At 58.1% G+C, this 25,380-nt stretch overlaps 1 protein-coding gene across 4 annotated transcripts in view; it reads left to right on the top strand.

The window, feature by feature from the left end:
* The window catches only part of RPS6KA2 (ribosomal protein S6 kinase A2), a 130,366-nt gene that overhangs the window by 80,291 nt on the left and 24,695 nt on the right, over positions 1-25,380 (top strand). For all 4 annotated transcript variants that reach the window (XM_060205148.1, XM_060205150.1, XM_060205151.1 and 1 more), the window contains 8 exons: positions 6,292-6,405; positions 7,410-7,491; positions 14,636-14,716; positions 15,372-15,451; positions 16,806-16,912; positions 19,415-19,452; positions 23,035-23,177; positions 23,868-23,938. In XM_060205148.1, coding sequence (XP_060061131.1) covers positions 6,292-6,405; positions 7,410-7,491; positions 14,636-14,716; positions 15,372-15,451; positions 16,806-16,912; positions 19,415-19,452; positions 23,035-23,177; positions 23,868-23,938 — 716 coding nt within the window. The remainder of the gene's footprint in view (positions 1-6,291; positions 6,406-7,409; positions 7,492-14,635; positions 14,717-15,371; positions 15,452-16,805; positions 16,913-19,414; positions 19,453-23,034; positions 23,178-23,867; positions 23,939-25,380) is intronic.

Genomic DNA, 25,380 nt, shown 5'->3' with positions numbered 1-25,380 from the left:
GGCTTTGCCCTGCGTGGGGACTGGGTTTGAGCCCTGCCTCCATGGCACTGGGGAACCTCTCTCTGTCTCTCTCTCCCCTCTTTCTCTCTGTATCTGCAAACATCAGCCCGGAGCAGTGGAATTCCAGCAAAACCAGTCTGTGGGGGAAGGGAGCAGGGCCAGGAAGTGGCACACCTGGTTGAGTGCACACACTATAGGGCACAAGGACCTGGGTTCAAGCCCCCAGTCTCCACCTGCAGGGGGGAAGCTTCCCGAGTGATGAAGCAGGGCTGCAGGTGTCTCTCTGTCTCTCTCTCCCCCTCCCCTCCCCCTCTCAATTTCTCTGTCTCTGTCCAATAATAATTTTTTTTAAAAAAAAAAAGATCCACTGCCAGACCCCAGTTAGCATTTGTGTTTTGTTTCTTCTCTTCTTTGCTGTTACCTTTGTTCACATAACCTGCAGGGATCCTCTGCGAGGCGAGGGAAGGAGGGTTTCTCCCTTTGTTCAGTATCTTTCTATCTGCGGAGGAGAACAGGGCCGGTTTCCATAGGAGAGACCTCACGCAGGCGCCCGGGGTTTCAGATGCAGCGTCCCATTGCTTTTCCTTCCAACACACCCAAGTGCACGTGGGTTCCCACTTGCCGCTTCTGTCCACCCTGAGAAAGGGCTCTTTGCATGGACTTGTGTGCCTGCGATATGTCTCCCTTAAAATAGCCACCTGCCGCTTGGCCGTTTGGTCCCGAAGCAGGAGGGAGAGCGCCCACGCTGGGGGCGGTGGAGACCGCACTGGTCTCTCTCCATTGCTCACCAGCCCTTGGACAGGATGGACCTCAGCAGGCCGGTCCCGGCACTCACGGCTCTTCAGGATGTCTGCACAGGGCACAGAGAGCACCCTAGGCCCCTGAGGCTTGGGGGTCAGAGCAGGGACCACCTGGCTGTGTGGAACCTTGGTTTCTTCCGGTTTCCATGGCACGTGGGGCTGTTCCTGGGGACAGAGACAGAGCAGGACCTGCCCCCCAGAGACCTCTGCTGGGTGTCCCGAGCCCAACAGAGGGACAGCAAGGAGGAGGTCACGTCCAGAGGGGAGGAGGGCCTCACAGAGGAGGCGGCAGAAGCCCCGGTCCTGTGGGGAGAACAGCAGCGCTCCTGGGAGGGGCCCTGAGCTTCCTGGACAGCCGCACAGCACCTGCCCTGTGAGCTCAGGAAGCCGCCTGTAGCTCCTCACCTGCCAGCAGCCCCGTCCTCAGGAATCCTGGGACCAGAGCCCATCGGTCGCAGGCTGGGAGGGAGCTTGGCCTTACCTCACCGCGGCTCTGGGTTCAATCCCCAGCACCTCCATGCCAGAACTGAGCAAGACTGGGCTCTCTCTCTGTGTCTATCTCTCTCTCTCTCTCTCCCTCTCTCTTTCTCCCCTCTCCCTCTCCCTCTCCCTCTCCTCTCTCTGCCCTCTCCCTCCTTTTTCATAATAAAGAAGTAGATTTTAGGGGGCCAGATGCACCCGGTGAAGTGCACACATTACAGTGCATAAGGACCCAGGTTCAAGTCCCAGGTCCCCACCTTCAGGGGGAAGGCTTCCCAAGTGGTGAAGCAGGGCTGCAGGCGTCTGTCTGTCTCTCTCCCTCTCTATCTCTCCCTCCCCTCTCTGTATCTTTCTGTCTCTGTCCAATAAAGTGAAGAATAAAATTTTAAAGAAAACCAGATTTCAGAAATAAAGCCCTTGTTTTCTGCAGCAGGTCTGGGGTCAGCTCCTCTGGGGGCGGGCAGGAGGGCACAGTGAGGAGGCTTGGAAGGCAGAGCCGGTCCCCACCCCCACCCCACCCCCCTGTAGCCGCCCCAGGGTAGCACACACGGTCACGTGTTTCCCTGGACATCTAGAAGGATGCAGCCCAGGGGTGGCCACGGCCCCTGCAGCTTCTCCCTAGAGGGAGGCTGGTCTCAGCTCTGAGGCTGGGCCCTGTCGGTGGGTGGGGCAGACCGTTCCTCCCGGGCCTGAGTGTGGGACAGGATTCGGGGCAGGGGTTCACGCTGGCCAGGAGGCAGCGCCAGTGTGATGCTCCGGTCCCCTCGCTCACTGCTGGAGAAGCAAAGCTGAACAGTAGAATGAAAGCAGAGCACGTGGTCCCAAACGTCCTGACTCTCTCCGGTGCCCTGGGGCAGGTTGCCCTGCCCTGGCCGGGGCTTTCAGTCCGGCCGCCACTGTCCTGAGCCACCACTCTCCAGAAGCGCGGCCTTCCCTCAGACTTTTCAGTTCTTCAAGCATTGTGTCATATTGATACTTCTTTTCTAAAGTGTCTCTTCTATGTTAGCGTTTTTTTTCTTTTTCTTTTTTAAAATTTTTTAAAACTTTTTTTAAAGATTTTATTTATTTATTAATGAGAAAGACAGGAGGAGAGAGAAAGAACCAGACATCACTCTGGCACATGTGCTGCCGGGGATCAGACTCAGGACCTCGTGCTTGAGAGTCCAGAGCTTTACCACTGCGCCACCTCCCGGACCACTCTTTTTCTCTTTCCTTCCTTCCTTCCTTCCTTCCTTTCTTCCTTCACCAGGGTTTCACAGCTCCCAACCAACTCTGAGATGAAGGAGACTGGACCTGACCTGTGCTCCCTGGGCCAAACAGACACCAAGCCACCTCCCTGGCCCATTTGTAGCTCCTGTTGCCATTTCTGTATGTGTCGCTGCTTTTAGAATTTCCAGGGGAGTAGTCCGGAGTGGTGGTGAGCACACAGCCTCGTCACCCCTCTAGTTTTGGGGTTCGGCCCTGCTTTTGGCAAATACAGTGGAGGCAGCACAAGCTTGAAGTCCGCCCAGAGTCCTTTACTCTGGGGCAAGACACCAGACCCAGTCCGAGTTCTGCTCGGTGTCTCCCCTTCTGTTCTGATGTCTCCACTTCTGTCCATGAGTGAGACCAGCCCATCCTCATCCTTCTCTTTCAGGCTGATCTCACTTCACAGGATGCCTTCCAGCTCCATCCAAAGCAGGTGAAGGAGGTGACTTCATCATTCTTCACAGCTGAGTAGTATTCCATTGTGTGCCTAGACCACAACTTGCTCAGCCCCTCATCTGTTGTTGGACACCTGGGTTGCTTCCAGGTTGTGGCTATTACACATTGTGCTGCTGTGAACACAGGTGCACACAGATCTCTTTGGATGGGTCTCATTCCTTAGGATTATCCCCAGGAGAGGACTTGCAGGGTCACAGGGCAGGTGCATTACTGGCCTTCTAGGAATTCTCCAGACTGCTCTCCATAGGGGCTGGAATAATCTTATTTTAAAATATGTTGTTATTTATTTATTTATTTTAGGATAGATATAGAGGAATGAGAAGGGAAAGGGGGAGATAAGGAGAGAGATACCTACAGCCCCGCTTCACCGCTTGAGAAGATTCCTGTCTGCAGGTGGGAACCCGGGTCCTAGCGTACACCACCGCCTGCCTCTCATTTAGAATCTTACACCCAGATCCTTGCAGTGCGGCCAGTGAGACTGCAAAATTGCTTCAACTCTACTTCATCTTTATTTCGGAATCACTGTGGTCGCAGGTCACTGAAGCTCCTCCCAGCCCCCTGGCCCCCTCACCCCATACACCTTCCCCCCACCACCCCTGGCAGTGACCCGCACACACTGCTCCAGCTCCTGAGGGAGCCTGGGGGCTGGGGAGCTGGTGCAGCCCGGGGCGGGGCCTGGTTTGGGTTGCCTGGGCTCCCACTGCTCTCACGTGTGGGAGGGAGACATGAAACGGACGGCTTCTCTGCAGCTTTCTCAGGGAGCCCCCGCAGTCAGCTCTCAGCAGAGCACAGCACTCACCCACCCAGCTGGGACCCCCGTGAGCAACAACAACAAAAAAAATCTTTAAAAGATACTCTGTAAAAACAGACCTGGGGGCTAGGGAGAGAGCATCATGGTTATTCAAGACAGCTGTCCTGCCTGAGGTCCCAAGTTCAATCCCCAGCACTACCAACAAGCCAGAGCCAGAGCTGATTAAAAACAGGGGGTCGGGGGTGGGCTCGGGGGCCAGGCAGGGGCACTCCTGGTTAAGCGCTCACATCACAGTGTACAAGGTTGCAGGTTCAAGCCCCTGGTCCCCACCTCAGGGGCAAGGCTTTGCAAGTGGTGAAGCAGATGGGGAGCAGGGGCTTGAACCCAGATCCTTGTGCACTGTAACATGTTTGCTCAACCAGGTGTGACAACAACAAGCTCCCCCCTTTTTTTTTTGCCTCCAGGATCATTGCTGGGGCACAGCACCGGTGCTATGAATCCACTGTTCCTTTATTGGATAGGACAGAGAGAAATTGAGAGAGGAGGAGAGATAGAGAGGGAGAGAGAAAGACAGACACCTGCAGACCTGCTTCACTGCTTGTGAAACTCCCCACCCCCCCGCAGGTGAGGAGCAGGGGCTTGAACCCAGATCCTTGTGCGAGTCCTTGCGCTTTGTACGATGTGCGCTTAACCGGGTGCACCACTGCCCACCCACCACCCACCTTTCTTCCCCTGAGTTCTTGGGAAAGAGAAGCCAGTACCCCCGTCCACCCCAGCCCAGCCCACACACCAGTGTCACCGGAAGGCAGAGCTCTGGCTGTGGTGTGAGAAGCCCCACCGACGGCCCGACCCCTCTGGTGCTGTAGCCGCGTTGCCTAGGCTCCAGGCAAACCCCAGCAGCTGAGAGCTGCTCGCGCCCCAACCCTGCAAGAGACAGAAGCCCCAGAGCCTGACTTACCGTGGAGCCTGCCTGAGCCTGTGAAATGTCAGCGCCATGACTCAGGAGGGTGAGGGGGGGTGGGAGGCAGCCGGCACGCTGAGCCACTGTTCCTAGAAAGATGTCTGGGAGCCTGGCGGTAGCGCGGCGGGTTAAGGGCACGTGGCGCAAAGCGCAAGGACCGGCGTAAGGATCCTGGTTCGAGCCCCCGGCTCCCCACCTGCAGGGGAGTCGCTTCACAGGCGGTGAAGCAGGTCTGCAGGTGTCTGTCTTTCTCTCCCCCTCTCTGTCTCCCCCTCCTCTCTCCACTTCTCTCTGTCTGTAGCCAACAACAAGTAAATAAATAATAAAATAAATAAATAGAGAAAGATGTGATGCCACCCCCCGCAGTGTGTGCATGGGCAAACACGAGGTCCCAGGTTCGAGCCCCGGATTCCCTTAGGCCAGAGCTGAGCAGTGATCTGGCCTCTTGCAAAAGCAAGTAAATGAGTTTCTACAAGAGAAGGATGCTTTGCTCACAGAGGCGGGCGTTGTATGGGGCTGGGAGACAGCATAATGGCTATGCGAAAGGACCTTCGTGCCTGAGCCTCCAAAGGTCTCAGGTTCGGTCCCCAGCACCACCATGGGACGGGGGTGGGCGTGAGGCGGTGACGCACTGGGCTAGTTGAGCATAGTGCTATAAGCACAGAGACCCCAGTGCCAGCCCCCGGCTCCTCACCTGCAGGACTCACCTCACAGGCACTGAAGCAGGTCTGCAGGGGTCTGTCTTTCTCTCCCCCTCTCTATTTTCTCCTCCCCTTTCAATTTCTCTCTCCTAGCCAATAAAAAAGTGGCAAAAAATGGCTGCCAGGAGCATTGGATTTGTAGTGATGCGGCCAAACCCCAGCAATGACCCTGGAGGCAAAAAGATAAAAGGGGCTTTGGGGAGGTTAGCGGTTACACACCCGGGTAAGTTACACACCCGGGTAAGAGTGCACACCCCCGTGCCCGAGGACCCGGATTCGAGCCCCTCCTTCCCTGCAGGAGGGGAACGTCACAAGCGATCTGCAGGTCCCTCCATGTCTCTCTCTCTCTCTCTCTCTCTCCACCCCCACCCCCACCCCCGCACTTCACCTTCACAGTCAGGCCTTTCCCACAGAAGCTGCCGAGGGAGAGCAGGTCAGGCAAGTTCCCCAAGGCTGGCGAGACAGCTCACTGGTTGGGCACCTGCTCTGCCGCCTGAGCCCCCGATTGCAGCCTGCCCACCCCCAGCACTGGGGGAAGCATTCGTGCTGCGGTGCCTCCTGCTCTCTCTCGCTCTCTCCCGGTCTCTCTCGCTCCTGTCTCTGTCTGAAAAAGCCAGCCTGGGGCTGTGAAGACTGGTCAGGGACAAGGAGCTAGTGAGAAGAGATCCGCATCTTCAGGCCCGCAGACTGCGCCTCAGCTGGGAGGGAGCAGAGGGGGTGTCCTCCCGGGTCCCTACCCAGGTGCTCAAGGTCACAGAAGCCCCGGTGACCAGCTCCACGGGGGAGGACGTGGTGGCCTTGTGAACCGGGGGATCAGGGCAGGGGGACCCCACCCTGGCAGTGGCCCGGCCTGGCGGGCGCTGTCCCTGCCGGCTCACGGTGTCCTGTCCACAGGAGGAAGGTGTGAAGGAGATCGCCATCAGCCACCATGTCAAGACAGGCTTTGACAAGGCCGACCCCTCCCAGTTCGAACTGCTCAAGGTGCTGGGCCAGGGCTCCTACGGGAAGGTGAGGCTCGAACCCGGGGCTCCGTGGCTGGGCCGGTCCCCCCAAGTCCTGTGATGACATGGACACTACTAAGAACACTGGGCATCATGGCCCCAGACCCGGGGAGGGACACGCAGGCAGCCTGTCTTGGCGGGGACCAGGGCTCCAGGCTGTCACTCGCAGGGGAGCTGTGCCCACCCTGTGCATGTGCGGCTGCGGTTCTGTGCCCAGTGCAGTGCACCGGAGCCTGGGGATGTCACGGACACACACAGCCTCTCCCCACACCTCCCCGGGCCTGCAGTCTCTCAGCACCAGAGAGACGTCCGACACACATTCCCAATGGGCATCCAAGCAGGTGTGGGAGAGAGACCACCAAGAAGAAGAGGATAATGGGGGCACCCAGTTGGGCATACACATTGCCATGTGCCAGGAACCAGTTTCTTCAAGCCTCTGCTCCCTGCCTTGTTAGGCACGTGGCCTGGCTTTCAGCCCAGACACCACATAGAGGTTGCAAAGCACTGGAGGAGGCTCCACTACTGTGCGGTCTCTCTCCTTCTCTCTGGCTGAAATTGTTTATTTTTTATTTTATTATTGGGTAGAGACAGAGAGAAATTAAAAACAGGGGGACATAGAGAAGGAGAGAGACAGAGAGACACCTGCAGCCCTGCTTCACCGCTCGTGAAGCTTCTCCTCTACAGTGGGGGCAGGGGGATTGAACCCGGGTCCTTGTGCACTGTGATGTGTGTGCTTGGCCAGGTGCGCCACCGCCCGGCCCCCTCGAAGTCGTTCTAAAAAGGGTGAAGGCAGGGTCCCCGGCGACGTCGCGGCAGCCCACGCTCAGACCGGTTTCTGGCCCTCGGCTGCAGCCCAGCGGTAGAGCACAGGCCCTGCCCGCCTCAGGGTCCAGGCTCCATCCCGGGAAGGAACCGCTTTTGCCAGCCCTGAGCCGGCCCAGCCTCTCTCAGGTTTCCCATCTCCCGGGGAATAGACTCTGTAAAAGAACGGCGACCCCCTGTTCCCCCCAGGTGTTCCTGGTGAGGAAGGTCAAGGGCTCGGATGCTGGGCAGCTCTACGCCATGAAGGTGCTGAGGAAAGCTACGCTGAAAGGTGAGCCCCCCTGGCCCCCACCCTGTGACAGACGCGGGGACAGACAGACGCTCCCTCTCCTGGGCCTGCCAGCCCCGCCTCTCCGCGCTGTGCTGACTTGACTCTGGCCGGTGGCGTCGGGAGGCGTCCAGAGTGGAGCTTTCACCCGTGTCTGTGTGTGAGGCTTAGCGCCGGCCGCCCATAAAATGCCCAGTGGGTAGAGCGCAGACTGCTGGCCGGACGCCCAGGGTTTGATCCCCGGCTTCCTTTGTGCCAGAGTGATGCTCTGATAGCCTCTGCTCTCTCTCTCCGTGTGTGTGTGTGTGTGTGTGTGTGTGTGTGTGTGTATGTTCATGTGTGTGTGCATGTGTGTGCGCACGTGTGTATTTCTCTCTAATTAGATGACTAAATCTTACAAAGTATGAGACTCACCACACCTGGCTGGAGAGATAGCTTCCTGGGCAGGGTTCAAGTCTGGCCACTCCATGGCGCTGCTTTGAGCCCTGGCTCCATATGGGAGGCCCAGTGGTACTGGGGGGAAGCTCCAGTGAAGTGCTCCCTTTCTCTCCCCCCCAGCTTAGGACAGACACAAGAATCACACTGTGAAGTGAGTTCTCTCTTAATTCTTTTATTATGAGTGAGAGAGAACTTTATGAGAGAGAGAAAAAATAGCTTCTCCTCTACAGTGGGGGCAGGGGGCTTGAACCCGGGTCCTTGTGCACTGTGATGTGTGCGCTTGGCCAGGTGCGCCACCGCCCGGCCCCCTCGAAGTCGTTCTAAAAAGGGTGAAGGCAGGGTCCCCGGCGACGTCGCGGCAGCCCACGCTCAGACCGGTTTCTGGCCCTCGGCTGCAGCCCAGCGGTAGAGCACAGGCCCTGCCCGCCTCAGGGAACGGAGGATAAGGAGAAGAGGGGAGAAATGTGGTCTGGGAGGCGTCACAGTGGATAAAGTGTTGGACTCTCAAGCATCAAGTCCTGAGTTCAATTCCTGGCAGCTCATGTACCAGAGTGATGTCTGGTTCTCTCTCTCTGCCTATCTTTCTCATTACTAAAGAGAAAGGAAGAAAGGAAGGAAGGAAGGAAGGAAGGAAGGAAGGAAGGAAGGAAGGAAGGGAAAAAAGAAAAGAAAGAGAAAGGGAAGGAAGGGAGAAACAGAAAAATAAGAGAGGAGGAGGAGGAGGAGCACCCTGGCCCATGCAGCTCGGGGGGGGGGGGGGCAGGAGCCCCAGAGACTGGGTGCCACCTACTGTCACCCCCAGGAGCCCGGGACTCCGTGTGCCTCCGTTTTTCTGTGCTCACGGGACTTCTCGGGGCTGGGAGTCCATCCGTCTGTCTGTTCAGGAACTCCTGGTTTGCTCCTCCTTCTGGCCATGGTGCAGCCGGCTGCTCGAGCCTCGGTTAACCGGGGAGCAGGTCTAGAGGTGGCTGGCCTGGTAGAGGGCATGCCCTACCGTACACAAGGCCAGGGGTTCAAGTCCTGACCTGGGAGCACTAAGGGGAGCTCTGTGGGTAGTGGGTGGGTGCTGCAGTGTCTCCTCTCTCTGTCTCTCTCCTCCTATCTCCAAAATAATAAGAGTGAAAAAGGCTGGCACAGGAGCAGTGGAGTCACACCTGTGAGACCTCAGAGCACAAAAAATCGATTCTGCACAATAAGCAAATCAGTAGTCTCTCCCTCTCTTCCTCCTCCTTCCCTCTCAGTTTTGGTCTCTATCCAAAATAAATAAAGGAATGAATATCTTAAGATAATAATACATGAAGAAATTAAATCAGAAGTAAATGAACTTGGGAGGCAAAAGGACTCAAATGCTGAGTTGCACAGCCTCCCTGTCACGGGCACAGCCTCCCTGTCACACGGGCACAGCCTCCCTGTCACACGGGCACAGCCTCCCTGTCACACGGGCACAGCCTCCCTGTCACACGGGCACAGCCTCCCTGTCACACGGGCACAGCCTCCCTGTCACGGGCACAGCCTCCCTGTCACACGGGCACAGCCTTCCTGTCACAGGCATAGCCTCCCTGTCACACGGGCACAGCCTCCCTGTCACACGGGCACAGCCTCCCTGTCACGGGCACAGCCTCCCTGTCACACGGGCACAGCCTCCCTGTCACACGGGCACAGCCTTCCTGTCACAGGCATAGCCTCCCTGTCACACGGGCACAGCCTCCCTGTCACACGGGCACAGCCTCCCTGTCACACGGGCACAGCCTCCCTGTCACACGGGCACAGCCTCCCTGTCACACGGGCACAGCCTCCCTGTCACACGGGCACAGTCTCCCTGTCACACGGGCACAGTCTCCCTGTCACGGGCACAGCCTCCCTGTCACACGGGCACAGTCTCCCTGTCACGGGCACAGCCTCCCTGTCACACGGGCACAGCCTCCCTGTCACACGGGCACAGTCTCCCTGTCACACGGGCACAGCCTCCCTGTCACACGGGCACAGTCTCCCTGTCACACGGGCACAGCCTCCCTGTCACACGGGCACAGCCTCCCTGTCACACGGGCACAGTCTCCCTGTCACACGGGCACAGTCTCCCTGTCACGGGCACAGCCTCCCTGTCACACGGGCACAGTCTCCCTGTCACGGGCACAGCCTCCCTGTCACATGGGCACAGCCTCCCAGTCACACGGGCACAGCCTCCCTGTCACACGGGCACAGTCTCCCTGTCACACGGGCACAGTCTCCCTGTCACGGGCACAGCCTCCCTGTCACACGGGCACAGTCTCCCTGTCACGGGCACAGCCTCCCTGTCACATGGGCACAGCCTCCCAGTCACACGGGCACAGTCTCCCTGTCACGGGCACAGCCTCCCTGTCACACGGGCACAGTCTCCCTGTCACGGGCACAGCCTCCCTGTCACATGGGCACAGCCTCCCTGTCACGGGCACAGCCTCCCTGTCACACGGGCACAGCCTCCCTGTCACGGGCACAGCCTCCCTGTCACACGGGCACAGCCTCCCAGTCACACGGGCACAGCCTCCCTGTCACGGGCACAGCCTCCCTGTCACACGGGCACAGCCTCCCTGTCATGGGCACAGCCTCCCTGTCACACGGGCACAGCCTCCCTGTCACGGGCACAGCCTCCCTGTCACACGGGCACAGCCTCCCAGTCACACGGGCACAGCCTCCCAGTCACACGGGCACAGCCTCCCAGTCACACGGGCACAGTCTCCCTGTCACACGGGCACAGTCTCCCTGTCACACGGGCACAGTCTCCCTGTCACACGGGCACAGCCTCCCTGTCACGGGCACAGTCTCCCTGTCACACGGGCACAGCCTTCCTGTCACAGGCATAGCCTCCCTGTCACACGGGCACAGCCTCCCTGTCACACGGGCACAGCCTCCCTGTCACACGGGCACAGCCTCCCTGTCACACGGGCACAGCCTCCCTGTCACACGGGCACAGTCTCCCTGTCACGGGCACAGCCTCCCTGTCACACGGGCACAGCCTCCCTGTCACACGGGCACAGCCTCCCTGTCACACGGGCACAGCCTCCCTGTCACACGGGCACAGCCTTCCTGTCACACGGGCACAGCCTCCCTGTCACACGGGCACAGCCTCCCTGTCACACGGGCACAGCCTCCCTGTCACGGGCACAGCCTCCCTGTCACACGGGCACAGCCTTCCTGTCACAGGCATAGCCTCCCTGTCACACGGGCACAGCCTCCCTGTCACACGGGCACAGCCTCCCTGTCACGGGCACAGCCTCCCTGTCACACGGGCACAGCCTCCCTGTCACACGGGCACAGCCTTCCTGTCACAGGCATAGCCTCCCTGTCACACGGGCACAGCCTCCCTGTCACACGGGCACAGCCTCCCTGTCACACGGGCACAGCCTCCCTGTCACACGGGCACAGCCTCCCTGTCACACGGGCACAGCCTCCCTGTCACACGGGCACAGTCTCCCTGTCACACGGGCACAGTCTCCCTGTCACGGGCACAGCCTCCCTGTCACACGGGCACAGTCTCCCTGTCACGGGCACAGCCTCCCTGTCACACGGGCACAGCCTCCCTGTCACACGGGCACAGTCTCCCTGTCACACGGGCACAGTCTCCCTGTCACGGGCACAGCCTCCCTGTCACACGGGCACAGTCTCCCTGTCACGGGCACAGCCTCCCTGTCACACGGGCACAGCCTCCCTGTCACACGGGCACAGTCTCCCTGTCACACGGGCACAGCCTCCCTGTCACACGGGCACAGTCTCCCTGTCACACGGGCACAGCCTCCCTGTCACACGGGCACAGCCTCCCTGTCACACGGGCACAGTCTCCCTGTCACACGGGCACAGTCTCCCTGTCACGGGCACAGCCTCCCTGTCACACGGGCACAGTCTCCCTGTCACGGGCACAGCCTCCCTGTCACATGGGCACAGCCTCCCAGTCACACGGGCACAGCCTCCCTGTCACACGGGCACAGTCTCCCTGTCACACGGGCACAGTCTCCCTGTCACGGGCACAGCCTCCCTGTCACACGGGCACAGTCTCCCTGTCACGGGCACAGCCTCCCTGTCACATGGGCACAGCCTCCCAGTCACACGGGCACAGTCTCCCTGTCACGGGCACAGCCTCCCTGTCACACGGGCACAGTCTCCCTGTCACGGGCACAGCCTCCCTGTCACATGGGCACAGCCTCCCTGTCACGGGCACAGCCTCCCTGTCACACGGGCACAGCCTCCCTGTCACGGGCACAGCCTCCCTGTCACACGGGCACAGCCTCCCAGTCACACGGGCACAGCCTCCCTGTCACGGGCACAGCCTCCCTGTCACACGGGCACAGCCTCCCTGTCATGGGCACAGCCTCCCTGTCACACGGGCACAGCCTCCCTGTCACGGGCACAGCCTCCCTGTCACACGGGCACAGCCTCCCAGTCACACGGGCACAGCCTCCCAGTCACACGGGCACAGCCTCCCAGTCACACGGGCACAGTCTCCCTGTCACACGGGCACAGTCTCCCTGTCACACGGGCACAGTCTCCCTGTCACACGGGCACAGCCTCCCTGTCACGGGCACAGTCTCCCTGTCACACGGGCACAGCCTTCCTGTCACAGGCATAGCCTCCCTGTCACACGGGCACAGCCTCCCTGTCACACGGGCACAGCCTCCCTGTCACACGGGCACAGCCTCCCTGTCACACGGGCACAGCCTCCCTGTCACACGGGCACAGTCTCCCTGTCACGGGCACAGCCTCCCTGTCACACGGGCACAGCCTCCCTGTCACACGGGCACAGCCTCCCTGTCACACGGGCACAGCCTCCCTGTCACACGGGCACAGCCTTCCTGTCACACGGGCACAGCCTCCCTGTCACACGGGCACAGCCTCCCTGTCACACGGGCACAGCCTCCCTGTCACGGGCACAGCCTCCCTGTCACACGGGCACAGCCTTCCTGTCACAGGCATAGCCTCCCTGTCACACGGGCACAGCCTCCCTGTCACACGGGCACAGCCTCCCTGTCACGGGCACAGCCTCCCTGTCACACGGGCACAGCCTCCCTGTCACACGGGCACAGCCTTCCTGTCACAGGCATAGCCTCCCTGTCACACGGGCACAGCCTCCCTGTCACACGGGCACAGCCTCCCTGTCACACGGGCACAGCCTCCCTGTCACACGGGCACAGCCTCCCTGTCACACGGGCACAGCCTCCCTGTCACACGGGCACAGTCTCCCTGTCACACGGGCACAGTCTCCCTGTCACGGGCACAGCCTCCCTGTCACACGGGCACAGTCTCCCTGTCACGGGCACAGCCTCCCTGTCACACGGGCACAGCCTCCCTGTCACACGGGCACAGTCTCCCTGTCACACGGGCACAGCCTCCCTGTCACACGGGCACAGTCTCCCTGTCACACGGGCACAGCCTCCCTGTCACACGGGCACAGCCTCCCTGTCACACGGGCACAGTCTCCCTGTCACACGGGCACAGTCTCCCTGTCACGGGCACAGCCTCCCTGTCACACGGGCACAGCCTCCCTGTCACACGGGCACAGTCTCCCTGTCACGGGCACAGCCTCCCTGTCACACGGGCACAGCCTCCCAGTCACACGGGCACAGCCTCCCTGTCACACGGGCACAGTCTCCCTGTCACACGGGCACAGTCTCCCTGTCACGGGCACAGCCTCCCTGTCACACGGGCACAGTCTCCCTGTCACGGGCACAGCCTCCCTGTCACATGGGCACAGCCTCCCAGTCACACGGGCACAGTCTCCCTGTCACGGGCACAGCCTCCCTGTCACACGGGCACAGTCTCCCTGTCACGGGCACAGCCTCCCTGTCACATGGGCACAGCCTCCCTGTCACGGGCACAGCCTCCCTGTCACACGGGCACAGCCTCCCTGTCACGGGCACAGCCTCCCTGTCACACGGGCACAGCCTCCCAGTCACACGGGCACAGCCTCCCTGTCACGGGCACAGCCTCCCTGTCACACGGGCACAGCCTCCCTGTCATGGGCACAGCCTCCCTGTCACACGGGCACAGCCTCCCTGTCACGGGCACAGCCTCCCTGTCACACGGGCACAGCCTCCCAGTCACACGGGCACAGCCTCCCAGTCACACGGGCACAGCCTCCCAGTCACACGGGCACAGTCTCCCTGTCACACGGGCACAGTCTCCCTGTCACACGGGCACAGTCTCCCTGTCACACGGGCACAGCCTCCCTGTCACGGGCACAGTCTCCCAGTCACACGGGCACAGTCTCCCAGTCACACGGGCACAGCCTCCCTGTCACACGGGCACAGTCTCCCTGTCACACGGGCACAGTCTCCCTGTCACACGGGCACAGCCTCCCTGTCACGGGCACAGTCTCCCAGTCACACGGGCACAGTCTCCCAGTCACACGGGCACAGCCTCCCTGTCACGGGCACAGCCTCCCTGTCACACGGGCACAGCCTCCCAGTCACACGGGCACAGCCTCCCTGTCACGGGCACAGCCTCCCTGTCACACGGGCACAGCCTCCCAGTCACACGGGCACAGCCTCCCTGTCACGGGCACAGCCTCCCTGTCACACGGGCACAGCCTCCCTGTCACGGGCACAGCCTCCCTGTCACACGGGCACAGTCTCCCAGTCACACGGTCACAGCCTCCCTGTCACGGGCACACACTTCCCCTGGGTCTGAGGTCGCCACCCTGCTCTGACAGTCCACCTGTGCTTCATGTTTCTGTCCCTAGTGCGTGACCGGGTTCGGTCGAAGATGGAAAGGGACATCTTGGCAGAGGTGAACCACCCTTTCATCGTGAAGCTCCACTACGGTGAGCCCCCTCCCCAGAGACCCTGCAGTGAGGATCTGCCCCCATTCAGAGGCCGCTGGGCAGGGGCAGCCAAGGGCCCCCCAACTCCCTGCCTCCTCCAGGGCCCCGTCCTCTGGACTCCCCCCAGACACGAGGGGCTTTGCCTTGTCTCTGGTTCAGTGACCTCTGTGACCAGGGTGCTGAGGTGAGAGGGCCCCGATCCACCATGTCCTGCTGCTCAGGGCAGGGTGCTGGGGGACCCAGTCGACCTCATCCCTGAACCCCAGATAGTGGCGCTGAGATTCCGGCCAGAGCTGTGTCCTGTCTGACAGCCCCAGGCCCACTCCCGGGGGCCGCTGCCTCCATTCTCAGAGGAGAAAACCGAGGTTCAGAACAAACCACAGGCTCCACGGGGTGCCCTGCCCTGACCCCCTCGGACACACGTGACTGAGAGCCTCACCCCTGGGACATCAGCAGAAGGCTGGGGGGCTCCGGCCCAGCCCCTGTAGCTCCTCGTCCCCTCTGCTGGAGTCACGCGGGGACCGGCCATTCCAGGGGCCTGGCTGCAGCCAGAGGGCGTGTGGCCACTGTCCCCAGAAGAGGTGGGGTGCAGGGGGTCCCTGAGCTGTGGAGGACAGCCCCGCCCCGCCCCCCTCATGGCCCTCTGCTCCCACAGCCTTCCAGACGGAGGGCAAGCTCTACCTGATCCTGGACTTCCTGAGGGGCGGGGACCTCTTCACCAGGCTCTCCAAGGAGGTAGGGACCCGGCAGCGGGAGACGGAGGGCGAGAATGCGTGCGTTGATTGATGGACACAGGGGTGATAGGTGGGTGACAGATACTCAGAGATGGGATGGATGGGGGTGCTTTGGTGGAGGACTGGGTGAGTGGATGGATGGATGGATGATGGGTGGATAGATGGATGGAAAGATTTGGATGGGTGGATAGAGGATGGGTGACTGGGTGGTTGGATGGATGATGGATATTGGGTGGGTGGAGGGATGGATGGATGATGGGTGTTGGGTGGGTGGGTGGAGGGATGGGTAGATGGATGGATACAGAGATGAATGGATGGATGGTGGGTGTTGGGTGGGTGGGTGAAGGGGTAGGTAGATGGATGGATACAGAGATGGATGGATGGATGGATGGATGGATGGATGGATGATGGGTGTTGGGTGTGTAGGTGGAGGGGTGGGTAGATGGATGGATACAGAGATGGATGGATGGATGGATGGAAGGATGGATGGATGGTGGGTGTTGGGTGGGTAGGTGGAGGGGTGGGTAGATGGATGGATACAGAGATGAATTCCGATGAAATGATCTTACCAGCAAGCAGAACCTGACTGTGAGGAAAACACTGGAAATCCCAGGTTAGAAAGCAGACATCCCAGGAGGGAATGTGCTGGAAGCTGGAACAGGGGTTTGCATAAGCCACAGGGGCCAGGGGCCGAGAGGGTGGACAGTTCCCAGTGTCACTGTCCTGCGTGAGGGGGGGGCCTTCTGACAAGCTGCATGAGCTCCCCGGACCCACCACCCCACACTCCTTATTCCAGCCCGGGCGGGTTTCCCTGTCACCTTCGGAGACTCAGTGACAGTCCCATCTTGGCCGCTGGGCGAGTGTGGCTGGGCCTGGGGCTCTCTGTGTGGCTGGGGGCTGCGGGGCTCTGAGCCAGCTCTCCCTGCTAAGGGCAGTCCCATTATGGGATGGTGGGTGGCCTCTCTCCAGCCAGCCTGCAAGCTGCCCCCAACCCCACTCCCCCCTCCGTGGCCCTCTCTGCTAGACGCTCTCCTGGGGGCACAGCAGGCCTCTGTCTGTAACCCAGGGGAGACACAAAATATCGGGGGTCCAGGCCTGTGTGCCGAGCCTCCAGGGACCCCCTCAGGCCTGTGGTTCACTGTTTGAAGCACAAGTCTGGGGCTGCAGGACTCAGGGGCAAATCCGAGAGCATCCCCTCTCACCTTGGAGGGAAGACCTCCTCTTCCTGCCTTGATGCTAAGACTCTGGAGGGCTTATTCCATTGTGTGAGTGTGGGTGGGGGGCCAGGCTGCGTCCCATCCAAGCCCAACCACCCCCAGCCAGACGGCCAAGCAGCTGTGCCCCCCCCCCCCCAGGTAATGTTTACAGAGGAGGATGTCAAGTTCTACCTGGCGGAGCTGGCCCTGGCCCTGGACCACCTGCACACCCTGGGCATCATCTACAGAGACCTAAAGCCCGAGAAGTAAGTAGGTGCTGGAGGGGGCCATCCCATCCCCCACCCGTGACCCCTTTGTCTCCAGACCTCTGTGTGCAGACACCAGGCTTCCCACCTTCCCTGCCCAGGAGGGGTCCGGGGAAAGCTCTGCTCAGGGGACACCCTCGTGAGGGGACAGGCAGCTGCTACTGTGCTGTCCTCCCAGCCCTTTTATTTTTCATATACTTTTGCTTTTTTAAATATTTACTTATTTGTTTATTGCCAGGGCACCACTCGGCTCTGGCTTATGGTGGTGCAGGGAATTGAACTTGGGACTTGGGAGCCTCAGGCACCTGCAATCTTTTTTTTTTTTGCCTCCAGGGTTATCGCTGGGGCTCAGTGCCTGCACCATGAATCCACTGCTCCTGGAGGCCATTTTCCCCCTTTTTGTTGCCCTTGTTGTTGTTGATGTCATTGTTGTTGGATAGGACAAAGAGAAATGAGACAGAGAGGGAGAGAAAGACAGACACCTGCAGACCTGCTTCACCGCCTGTGAAGCGACTCCCCTGCAGGTGGGGAGCCGGGGGCTCGAACCGGGATCCTTAAGCCAGTCCTTAGGCTTTGCGCCACATGCGCTTAACCCACTGTGCTACCGCCCGACCCCCGGCACCTGCAATCTTTTGTATAACCGCTGTGCTATCTCCCTGGCTCCACACATTGTATTTATTTATCTTAAAGCATTTTGCTTATTTTATTTCAGTGAGAGAGAGGTACAGATGGGACCCCAGAGCCCTGCTCAGCTCTGGCTGATGGTGGTGCTAAGGATTGAACCCGGGCCCTCAGAGCCTCAGGCAGGAGAGTCTCTGCAGAACCAATATGCTGTTTCCCCAGCCCAATCTTCATTTTTTTTTTTTAAAAAAAATAAGATTTATCTTATTTATATGAGCAGAGTTTCACGTCAGAGGGAGAAGCCCGAGTACCCCTTGGTTCATGCTATACTGGGGCTTGAACTGGCGGCCTCAGGCACCCAAGCCCCTCACTCCACCAGCTGTTTCCCTGCCCTGGTGGGTGCAGCTTTGTGTGGCTTCTCCCTCCCACGCCAGGACTCCCAGTGGGTGAACAGGGTCCTGAGCCCCCCCCACGGGTGCCCAGACTTTGCGAGTGATGAAGCAGGGCTGCCGGCTCTCTCCCTCTGTATCTCCCTCTTCCCTCTTGATTTCTGAATGTCTCTGTCCAATAAATAAATAAAGATTTAAAAAAAAAAATTAAGGAGGACCTGGAAAGACACCTGCAGCCCTGCTTCACCCCTTGCTAAGCTTTTCCCCTGCAGGTGGGAACTGGGGGCTCAAACCTGGATCCTTGCGCACTGTAATGTGTGTGCTCCAGCAGGTGCACCCCTCCTGAGCTATGGTCTCTTTACTCTGTCTCTCTCTCTGTCTCTGAGTCTCCCTCAACCTGAGATAGTCATCCTGGAAGGGTGAGGCCCCAGTGATGACAAAAAAATGTGGGGGAGGGGCCTGGGGACATGTGGAGCCAAGTCCATGGCAGCCAGGGTCCCTTGAGCTGTGTCGGTCCTGGGCTCATGCAGAGACAGGGCTGGCGGCTCTGGCTGGGAAGGGACCGTAGGTGCAGACACTCTGTTCCTGGGAGCTCTGGTCTCCAGCGGACCCCCGGCCCTCTCGGGGCTCAGGGTGGGCTCAGAGCTGCAGGCCTGGCTCACTCCTGCCCAGAATGAGGGTCCCTTCTTCCTCACACTACAGAAGCACATGGTGCGGGGAGAGGGAGCAGAAACTGCTCCCACTTCCCCTACTCCTCTTCTTTCTTCTTTTGAATATTTTATTCATGTGTTTATTTTTTCAATAGGAACAGAGAGAAATTAGAAAGGGGGGGTGAGGACAAAGAGAGAGAGAGAATGGAGAATGCTTCACCATTCACAAATCCCTCCCTTCGGATGGGGCCCGGGAGTCTGGGCCTTGTGAAGCACAGGCACCTGTGTGCTCTTACCTGAAATGAACACTCAAAAACAGCAGTCTAGGCACTACAGATAAATTCATACGCTGCCTGGCTTTGATAACCCATTTTCTTGATAAATATTCCAAAAATTCCAGTATTTTTTCTTTCTTTTTTTTTTTTAAATTTGGGGTGGTGGTTAATGGCTTACAGTAGAGGCAGTTGTTGATACATGGGTAAAATGTCTCAGTTTTCTTTTTCTTTATTTATTGGTTAGAGACACTCAGAAATTGAGAGGGGGAAAGGAGACAGAGAGACACCTGCAGCCCTGCTTCACCACTTGTGAAGCTTCCCCCCTGCAGGTAGGGACCAGGGGCTTGAACCCGGGTCCTTGCGTCTCAGTTTTCTGCAAAACACTCTCCCCCAGCCTAGGTCCTCCTCCACCATCAGGCTCTAGGGCCTGAAAGCCACTCCCTCCCCCGTCATTCCCATGCCCTCACTTCTGTGGACAGTGGAGGCCACTGCCCGGGTCCTGACACCCACGCCCACCCCCTCACCACCTCCTGCCTCATGCCCTAAGGCTCGCCCCCTCCCTTGCAGCATCCTGCTGGACGAGGAGGGACACGTCAAGATCACAGGTGGGTAGAGACATGTCCTGCTCGGGGAACACCGCCCCAGGGCCAGCTCCACGCCCCAGACTCCTGTGTCCCAGGCTCACTGTGACGGCACCGCCTGTCCTGCTGAAGGAGGGGACCCGTGGGTGCTCGCCAGGCCCGAGTGGGGGTGCAGGTGCTCGGCTGGGTGTGGGGTCGCCCTGCCTGTGTCCTAGGAGCTCGACCTCTGCCAGACATAAGTGATGGGCACGGCTCGGGCCTCAGACAGGGACGCGTGCGCTGGGGACAGGAAGGACGGGCGGCGTGTGTGCCGCAGACCCCAGGGAATGTTCCAGAGCCTTAGTCCCCCTCCCACCTCACCAGCCAGAGACCTGCTTCCTCCTTTCCTCAGCAAGCCTCACCCATCATGCCTTCCAGCCTCTTCCTCCCTTCCTAACCTCCATTCCCCCTTCCTTCATCCTATCCTTCCTTCCCTATTCCTTCCTTCCTTCCCTATTCCTTCCTTCCTTCCCTATTCCTTCCTTCCCTATTCCTTCCTTCCTTCCTTCCCTATTCCTTCCTTCCTTCCCTATTCCTTCCTTCCCTATTCCTTCCTTCCTTCCTTCCTTCCCTATTCCTTCTTCCCTATTCTTTCCTTCCTTCCTTCCCTATTCCTTCCTTCCCTATTCCTTCCTTCCTTCCCTATTCCTTCCTTCCCTATTCCTTCCTTCCTTCCCTATTCCTTCCTTCCTTCCTTCCCTATTCCTTCCTTCCCTATTCCTTCCTTCCCTATTCCTTCCTTCCTTCCTTCCCTATTCCTTCCTTCCTTCCTTCCCTATTCCTTCCTTGCCTATTCCTTCCTTCCTTCCCTATTCCTTCCTTCCCTATTCCTTCCTTCCTTCCTTCCTTCCCTATTCCTTCCTTCCTTCCTTCCTTCCCTATTCCTTCCTTCCTTCCTTCTTTCCTTCCTTCCCTATTCCTTCCTTCCCTATTCCTTCCTTCCTTCCCTATTCCTTCCTTCCCTATTCCTTCCTTCCTTCCTTCCCTATTCCTTCCTTCCTTCCTTCCCTATTCCTTCCTTCCTTCCCTATTCCTTCCTTCCCTATTCCTTCCTTCCTTCCTTCCTTCCCTATTCCTTCCTTCCCTATTCCTTCCTTCTTTCCCTATTCCTTCCTTCCCTATTCCTTCCTTCCCTATTCCTTCCTTCCTTCCTTCCTTCCCTATTCCTTCCTTCCTTCCCTATTCCTTCCTTCCCTATTCCTTCCTTCCTTCCTTCCCTATTCCTTCCTTCCCTATTCCTTCCTTCCTTCCCTATTCCTTCCTTCCCTATTCCTTCCTTCCTTCCCTATTCCTTCCTTCCTTCCCTATTCCTTCCTTCCTTCCTTCCCTATTCCTTCCTTCCTTCCCTATTCCTTCCTTCCCTATTCCTTCCTTCCTTCCTTCCCTATTCCTTCCTTCCTTCCCTATTCCTTCCTTCCTTCCTTCATTCCCTATTCCTTCCTTCCCTATTCCTTCCTTCCTTCCTTCCCTATTCCTTCATTCCTTCCTTCCTTCCCTATTCCTTCCTTCCTTCCTTCCTTCCTTCCCTATTCCTTCCTTCCCTATTCCTTCCTTCCCTATTCCTTCCTTCCTTCCCTATTCCTTCCTTCCTTCCTTCCCTATTCCTTCCTTCCTTCCTTCCCTATTCGTTCCTTCCCTATTCCTTCCTTCCTTCCCTATTCCTTCCTTCCCTATTCCTTCCTTCCTTCCTTCCTTCCCTATTCCTTCCTTCCTTCCTTCCTTCCCTATTCCTTCCTTCCTTCCTTCCCTATTCCTTCCTTCCTTCCTTCCTTCCTTCCCTATTCCTTCCTTCCCTATTCCTTCCTTCCTTCCTTCCTTCCCTATTCCTTCCTTCCCTATTCCTTCCTTCTTTCCCTATTCCTTCCTTCCCTATTCCTTCCTTCCTTCCCTATTCCTTCCTTCCCTATTCCTTCCTTCCTTCCCTATTCCTTCCTTCCTTCCCTATTCCTTCCTTCCCTATTCCTTCCTTCCTTCCTTCCCTATTCCTTCCTTCCCTATTCCTTCCTTCCTTCCCTATTCCTTCCTTCCTTCCCTATTCCTTCCTTCCTTCCTTCCCTATTCCTTCCTTCCTTCCCTTCTTCCCTCTCTCCCTCCCTACCCTCCTTCCTTCCTTCCTTTCCTCCTTCTCTTCTTCCCTCCTGCCCCATTACTAGGCTACTTGGTCTCCTGGAGGGCACACACTGGGCACTTGAAATACACGGCAGAGCGAGCAGAGTGTGGTGCTGGTGTGTCACCAGTGGCCTTGAGAACAGTGTCACTAATACCTGCAGAGTACAGTGTAGCACAATGGCGCCAGCATACAGTGCCTCACTGAGACACCAGGAATACGACACGACAGAATGCCACCTAGAATACAGTGTGTCACTGAGACACCAGGAATACGACACGACAGGAATGCCACCTAGAATACAGTGCCTCACTGAGACACCAGGAATACAACATGTCAGGAATGCCACCTAGAATACAGTGTGTCACTGAGACCAGGAATACGACACGACAGGAATGCCACCTAGAATACAGTGCCTCACTGAGACAACAGGAATACAACATGTCAGGAATGCCACCTAGAATAGAGTGTGTCACTGAGACACCAGGAATACGACACGACATGAATGCCACCTAGGATACAGTGCGTCACTGAGACACCAGGAATACGACATGACAGGAATGCCACCTAGAATACAGTGTGTCACTGAGACACCAGGAATACAACATGTCAGGAATGCCACCTAGAATACAGTGTGTCACTGAGACCAGGAATACGACACGACATGAATGCCACCTAGGATACACGACATGAATGCCACCTAGGATACAGTGTGTCACTGAGACCAGGAATACGACACGACAGGAATGCCACCTAGAATACAGTGCCTCACTGAGACACCAGGAATACAACATGTCAGGAATACCACCTAGAATACAGTTTGTCACTGATGACACCAGGAATACAACATGTCAGGAATGCCACCTAGAATACAGTGTGTCACTGATGACACCAGGAATACGACACGAAAGGAATGCCACCTAGAATACAGTGTGTCACTGAGACACCAGGAATATGACACGACAGGAATGCCACCTAGGATACAGTGTGTCACTGAGACACCAGGAATATAACACGACAGGAATGCCACCTAGGATACAGTGCCTCACTGAGACACCAGGATACAACACGACAGGAATGCCACCTAGAATATGATGTATTGTTATTGAGACCAAGAATACCCTGTATTGCTAAGGACACTGAGGACACAATGTGTCCCCAGCAGCACAGACACCACGTGTCCCTGGAGGCACTGAGGATGAGATGGCTGGCCGGTGCTCTTGAAAAGACGCGGTGCCCATAGAGTCTGGATGTCTGGACTCCTCTGAGCTCTGACGCAGGCACCTGGCAGGGGTAGCACAGGTGTGGGCATAGGTGTGGGCAGGCTGGAGGCACGGAGGAGAGCCTGGTGCCCAGACGGCAGTGGGCAGGCCACACGGGGCAGGCGGTGTCCCCCGGACTGTTGCTGTTGGCATTAGGGGCCAGGGCTGAGGCTGAGACGGGTGCTGTGTTCTGCCTAGACTTTGGGCTAAGTAAGGAGGCCATTGACCGTGACAAGCGGGCCTACTCCTTCTGTGGGACCATTGAGTACATGGCGCCTGAGGTGGTGAACCGGCGAGGGCACACGCACAGTGCCGACTGGTGGTCATTTGGCGTGCTCATGGTAAGGCCCCCGGCCGCTGCGCTCGGCCAGTCTCCTAGCTGCTGGGCAGGGTGTGAAAGGACATGACGAAAGCTGTGCTGGACATGTGCCCGGCAGGGCCTGGGGGTTCTGGGGAAGAGCAGGTCCCCTGCCCTGCTGTGCTCACTCCAATTCCAGCCATCGAGGAGCTGGTCCACCAGAGGCCCGGGGCCCCTCAGGGAAGACGCCCATCCTGTCAAACACACGCTCCCTCGGGGGCAGAGGACGCATGTGGGCAGGGAGGGCGCTGACGGGCTTCCAGAAGCCATGCCGCTCTGTCCCCCACCCTCGGGCAGCTATCCACGCTCCTCCCTCCCCCAGCCCTGGTATCCACTGGTGATGGGGGGGGGCACAGCCACCTTGGAGGGGGCGGTACTGGCACCAGTGATTTAAACAAGTGTGGATGAACTGAAATTGGGGGCCCTGTTCTCAGCCCTCCAGAAGAGAAGGTCCCAGGCCATTGCGGACATGTGGGGACGCCCCCCACCCAAGGCCCCACACGTCCCATGTTCTGATCCCTAAGCCTCCCTCGGGTCACTCACTCACCACCCTCCTGCTGTCCTGCCCACAGGGACACTCTGTAGTGGGGTGGCTCCAGGGGCTGAGGTACCATCCCCAGTCTGGAGGGGTGGCCCCAGGGGGCTCAGCTGCCATCCCCACTCTGTGCCATAGTTCGAGATGCTGACAGGGTCGCTGCCATTCCAGGGCAAGGACCGGAAGGACACCATGTCTCTCATCCTCAAGTAAGTGAGATGCCCCACCCTGGGACCCACCCCGGGACCCACCACGTCCTTGCGCACAGTTCTGTGGGATGTCAACCCTGTGTTCTCGGAAACTGTCACACCCCTGACTGCAGGGCAGGACAGCCACCTTGGGGTGACAGTGGAGGGGACTGGGGGTGGGCTGCCCAGCTGGGAGGTGGCTGGGTGACAAGTTGGCCCCCTCTTCAGAAGCAGTGAGAGGAAGCTGGTCTGTCCCCTCACTGGCCCCCAGACTCAGCAGATGCTCTTGGGGTTTGCATGGAATTTGGGGGTACCTTGGAGCCTGGGGCTCTGTTTTTGTGGGTCCTGTCACCCTGCATAAGAGCCTGCAAAGGGGGAGAGTCAGCATCTGCACTGGCCTCCAGGGTGCCAGCCGTGTGCATGTGCGTGTGTGTGTGTGTACCTGTGTGTGTTGTTGTGTACCTGTGAGTGTGTATATACCTGTGTGTGAGTGTGTGTGTGTGCCTTTGAGTGTGTATACCTGTGTGTGAGTGTATGTGTACCTGTGAGTGTGTATACCTGTGTGTGAGCCTGTGAGTGTGTACCTGTGTGTGAGTGTGTATGTGTACCTGTGAGTGTGTATACCTGTGTGTGCATGTGTGTGTACCTGTGAGTGTGTATATACCTGTGTGTGCATGTGTGTATACCTGTGTGTGAGTGTGTATACCTGTATGTGAGTGTGTGTACCTGTGAGTGTGTATACCTGTGTGTGTACCTGTGAGTGTGTATATACCTGTGTGTGAGTGTGTATACCTGTATGTGAGTGTGTGTGTACCTGTGAGTGTATATACCTGTGTGTGCATGTGTATATACCTGTGTGTGCATGAGTGTGTGTGTACCTGTGAGTGTGTATATACCTGTGTGTGAGTGTGTATACATGTATGTGAATGTGTGTGTGTACCTGTGAGTGTGTATATACCTGTGTGTGCGTGTGTGTATACCTGTGTGTGAGTGTGTGTACCTGTGTGTGTACCTGTGAGTGTGTATATATACCTGTGTGTGCGTGTGTGTGTACCTGTGTGTGTGTGTACCTATGAGTGTGTATACCTGTGTGTGAGTGTGTGTACCTGTGAGTGTGTGTACCTGTGAGTGTGTATATACCTGTGTGTGCGTGTGTGTACCTGTGTGTGTGTACCTGTGAGTGTGTATGTGTACCTGTGAGTGTGTATACCTGTGTGTGTGTGTGTGTGTACCTGTGAGTGTGTATATACCTGTGTATGAGTGTATGTGTACCTGTGAGTGTGTATACCTGTATGTGAGTGTGTGTGTACCTTTGAGTGTGTATATACCTGTGTGAGTGTGTGTACCTGTGTGTGAGTGTGTGTGTGTACCTGTGAGTGTGTATACCTGTGTGTAAGTGTGTGTGTACCTGTGAGTGTATATACCTGTGTGAGAGTGTGTGTGTACCTGTGAGTGTGTATACC

The sequence above is a fragment of the Erinaceus europaeus genome, chromosome 13 (genome assembly GCF_950295315.1).
Source record: "Erinaceus europaeus chromosome 13, mEriEur2.1, whole genome shotgun sequence".
Lineage (NCBI taxonomy): Eukaryota > Metazoa > Chordata > Mammalia > Eulipotyphla > Erinaceidae > Erinaceus > Erinaceus europaeus.
Note: the sequence above shows the minus strand (reverse complement) of the source record. Positions and strands in the feature narration are given on the sequence as shown.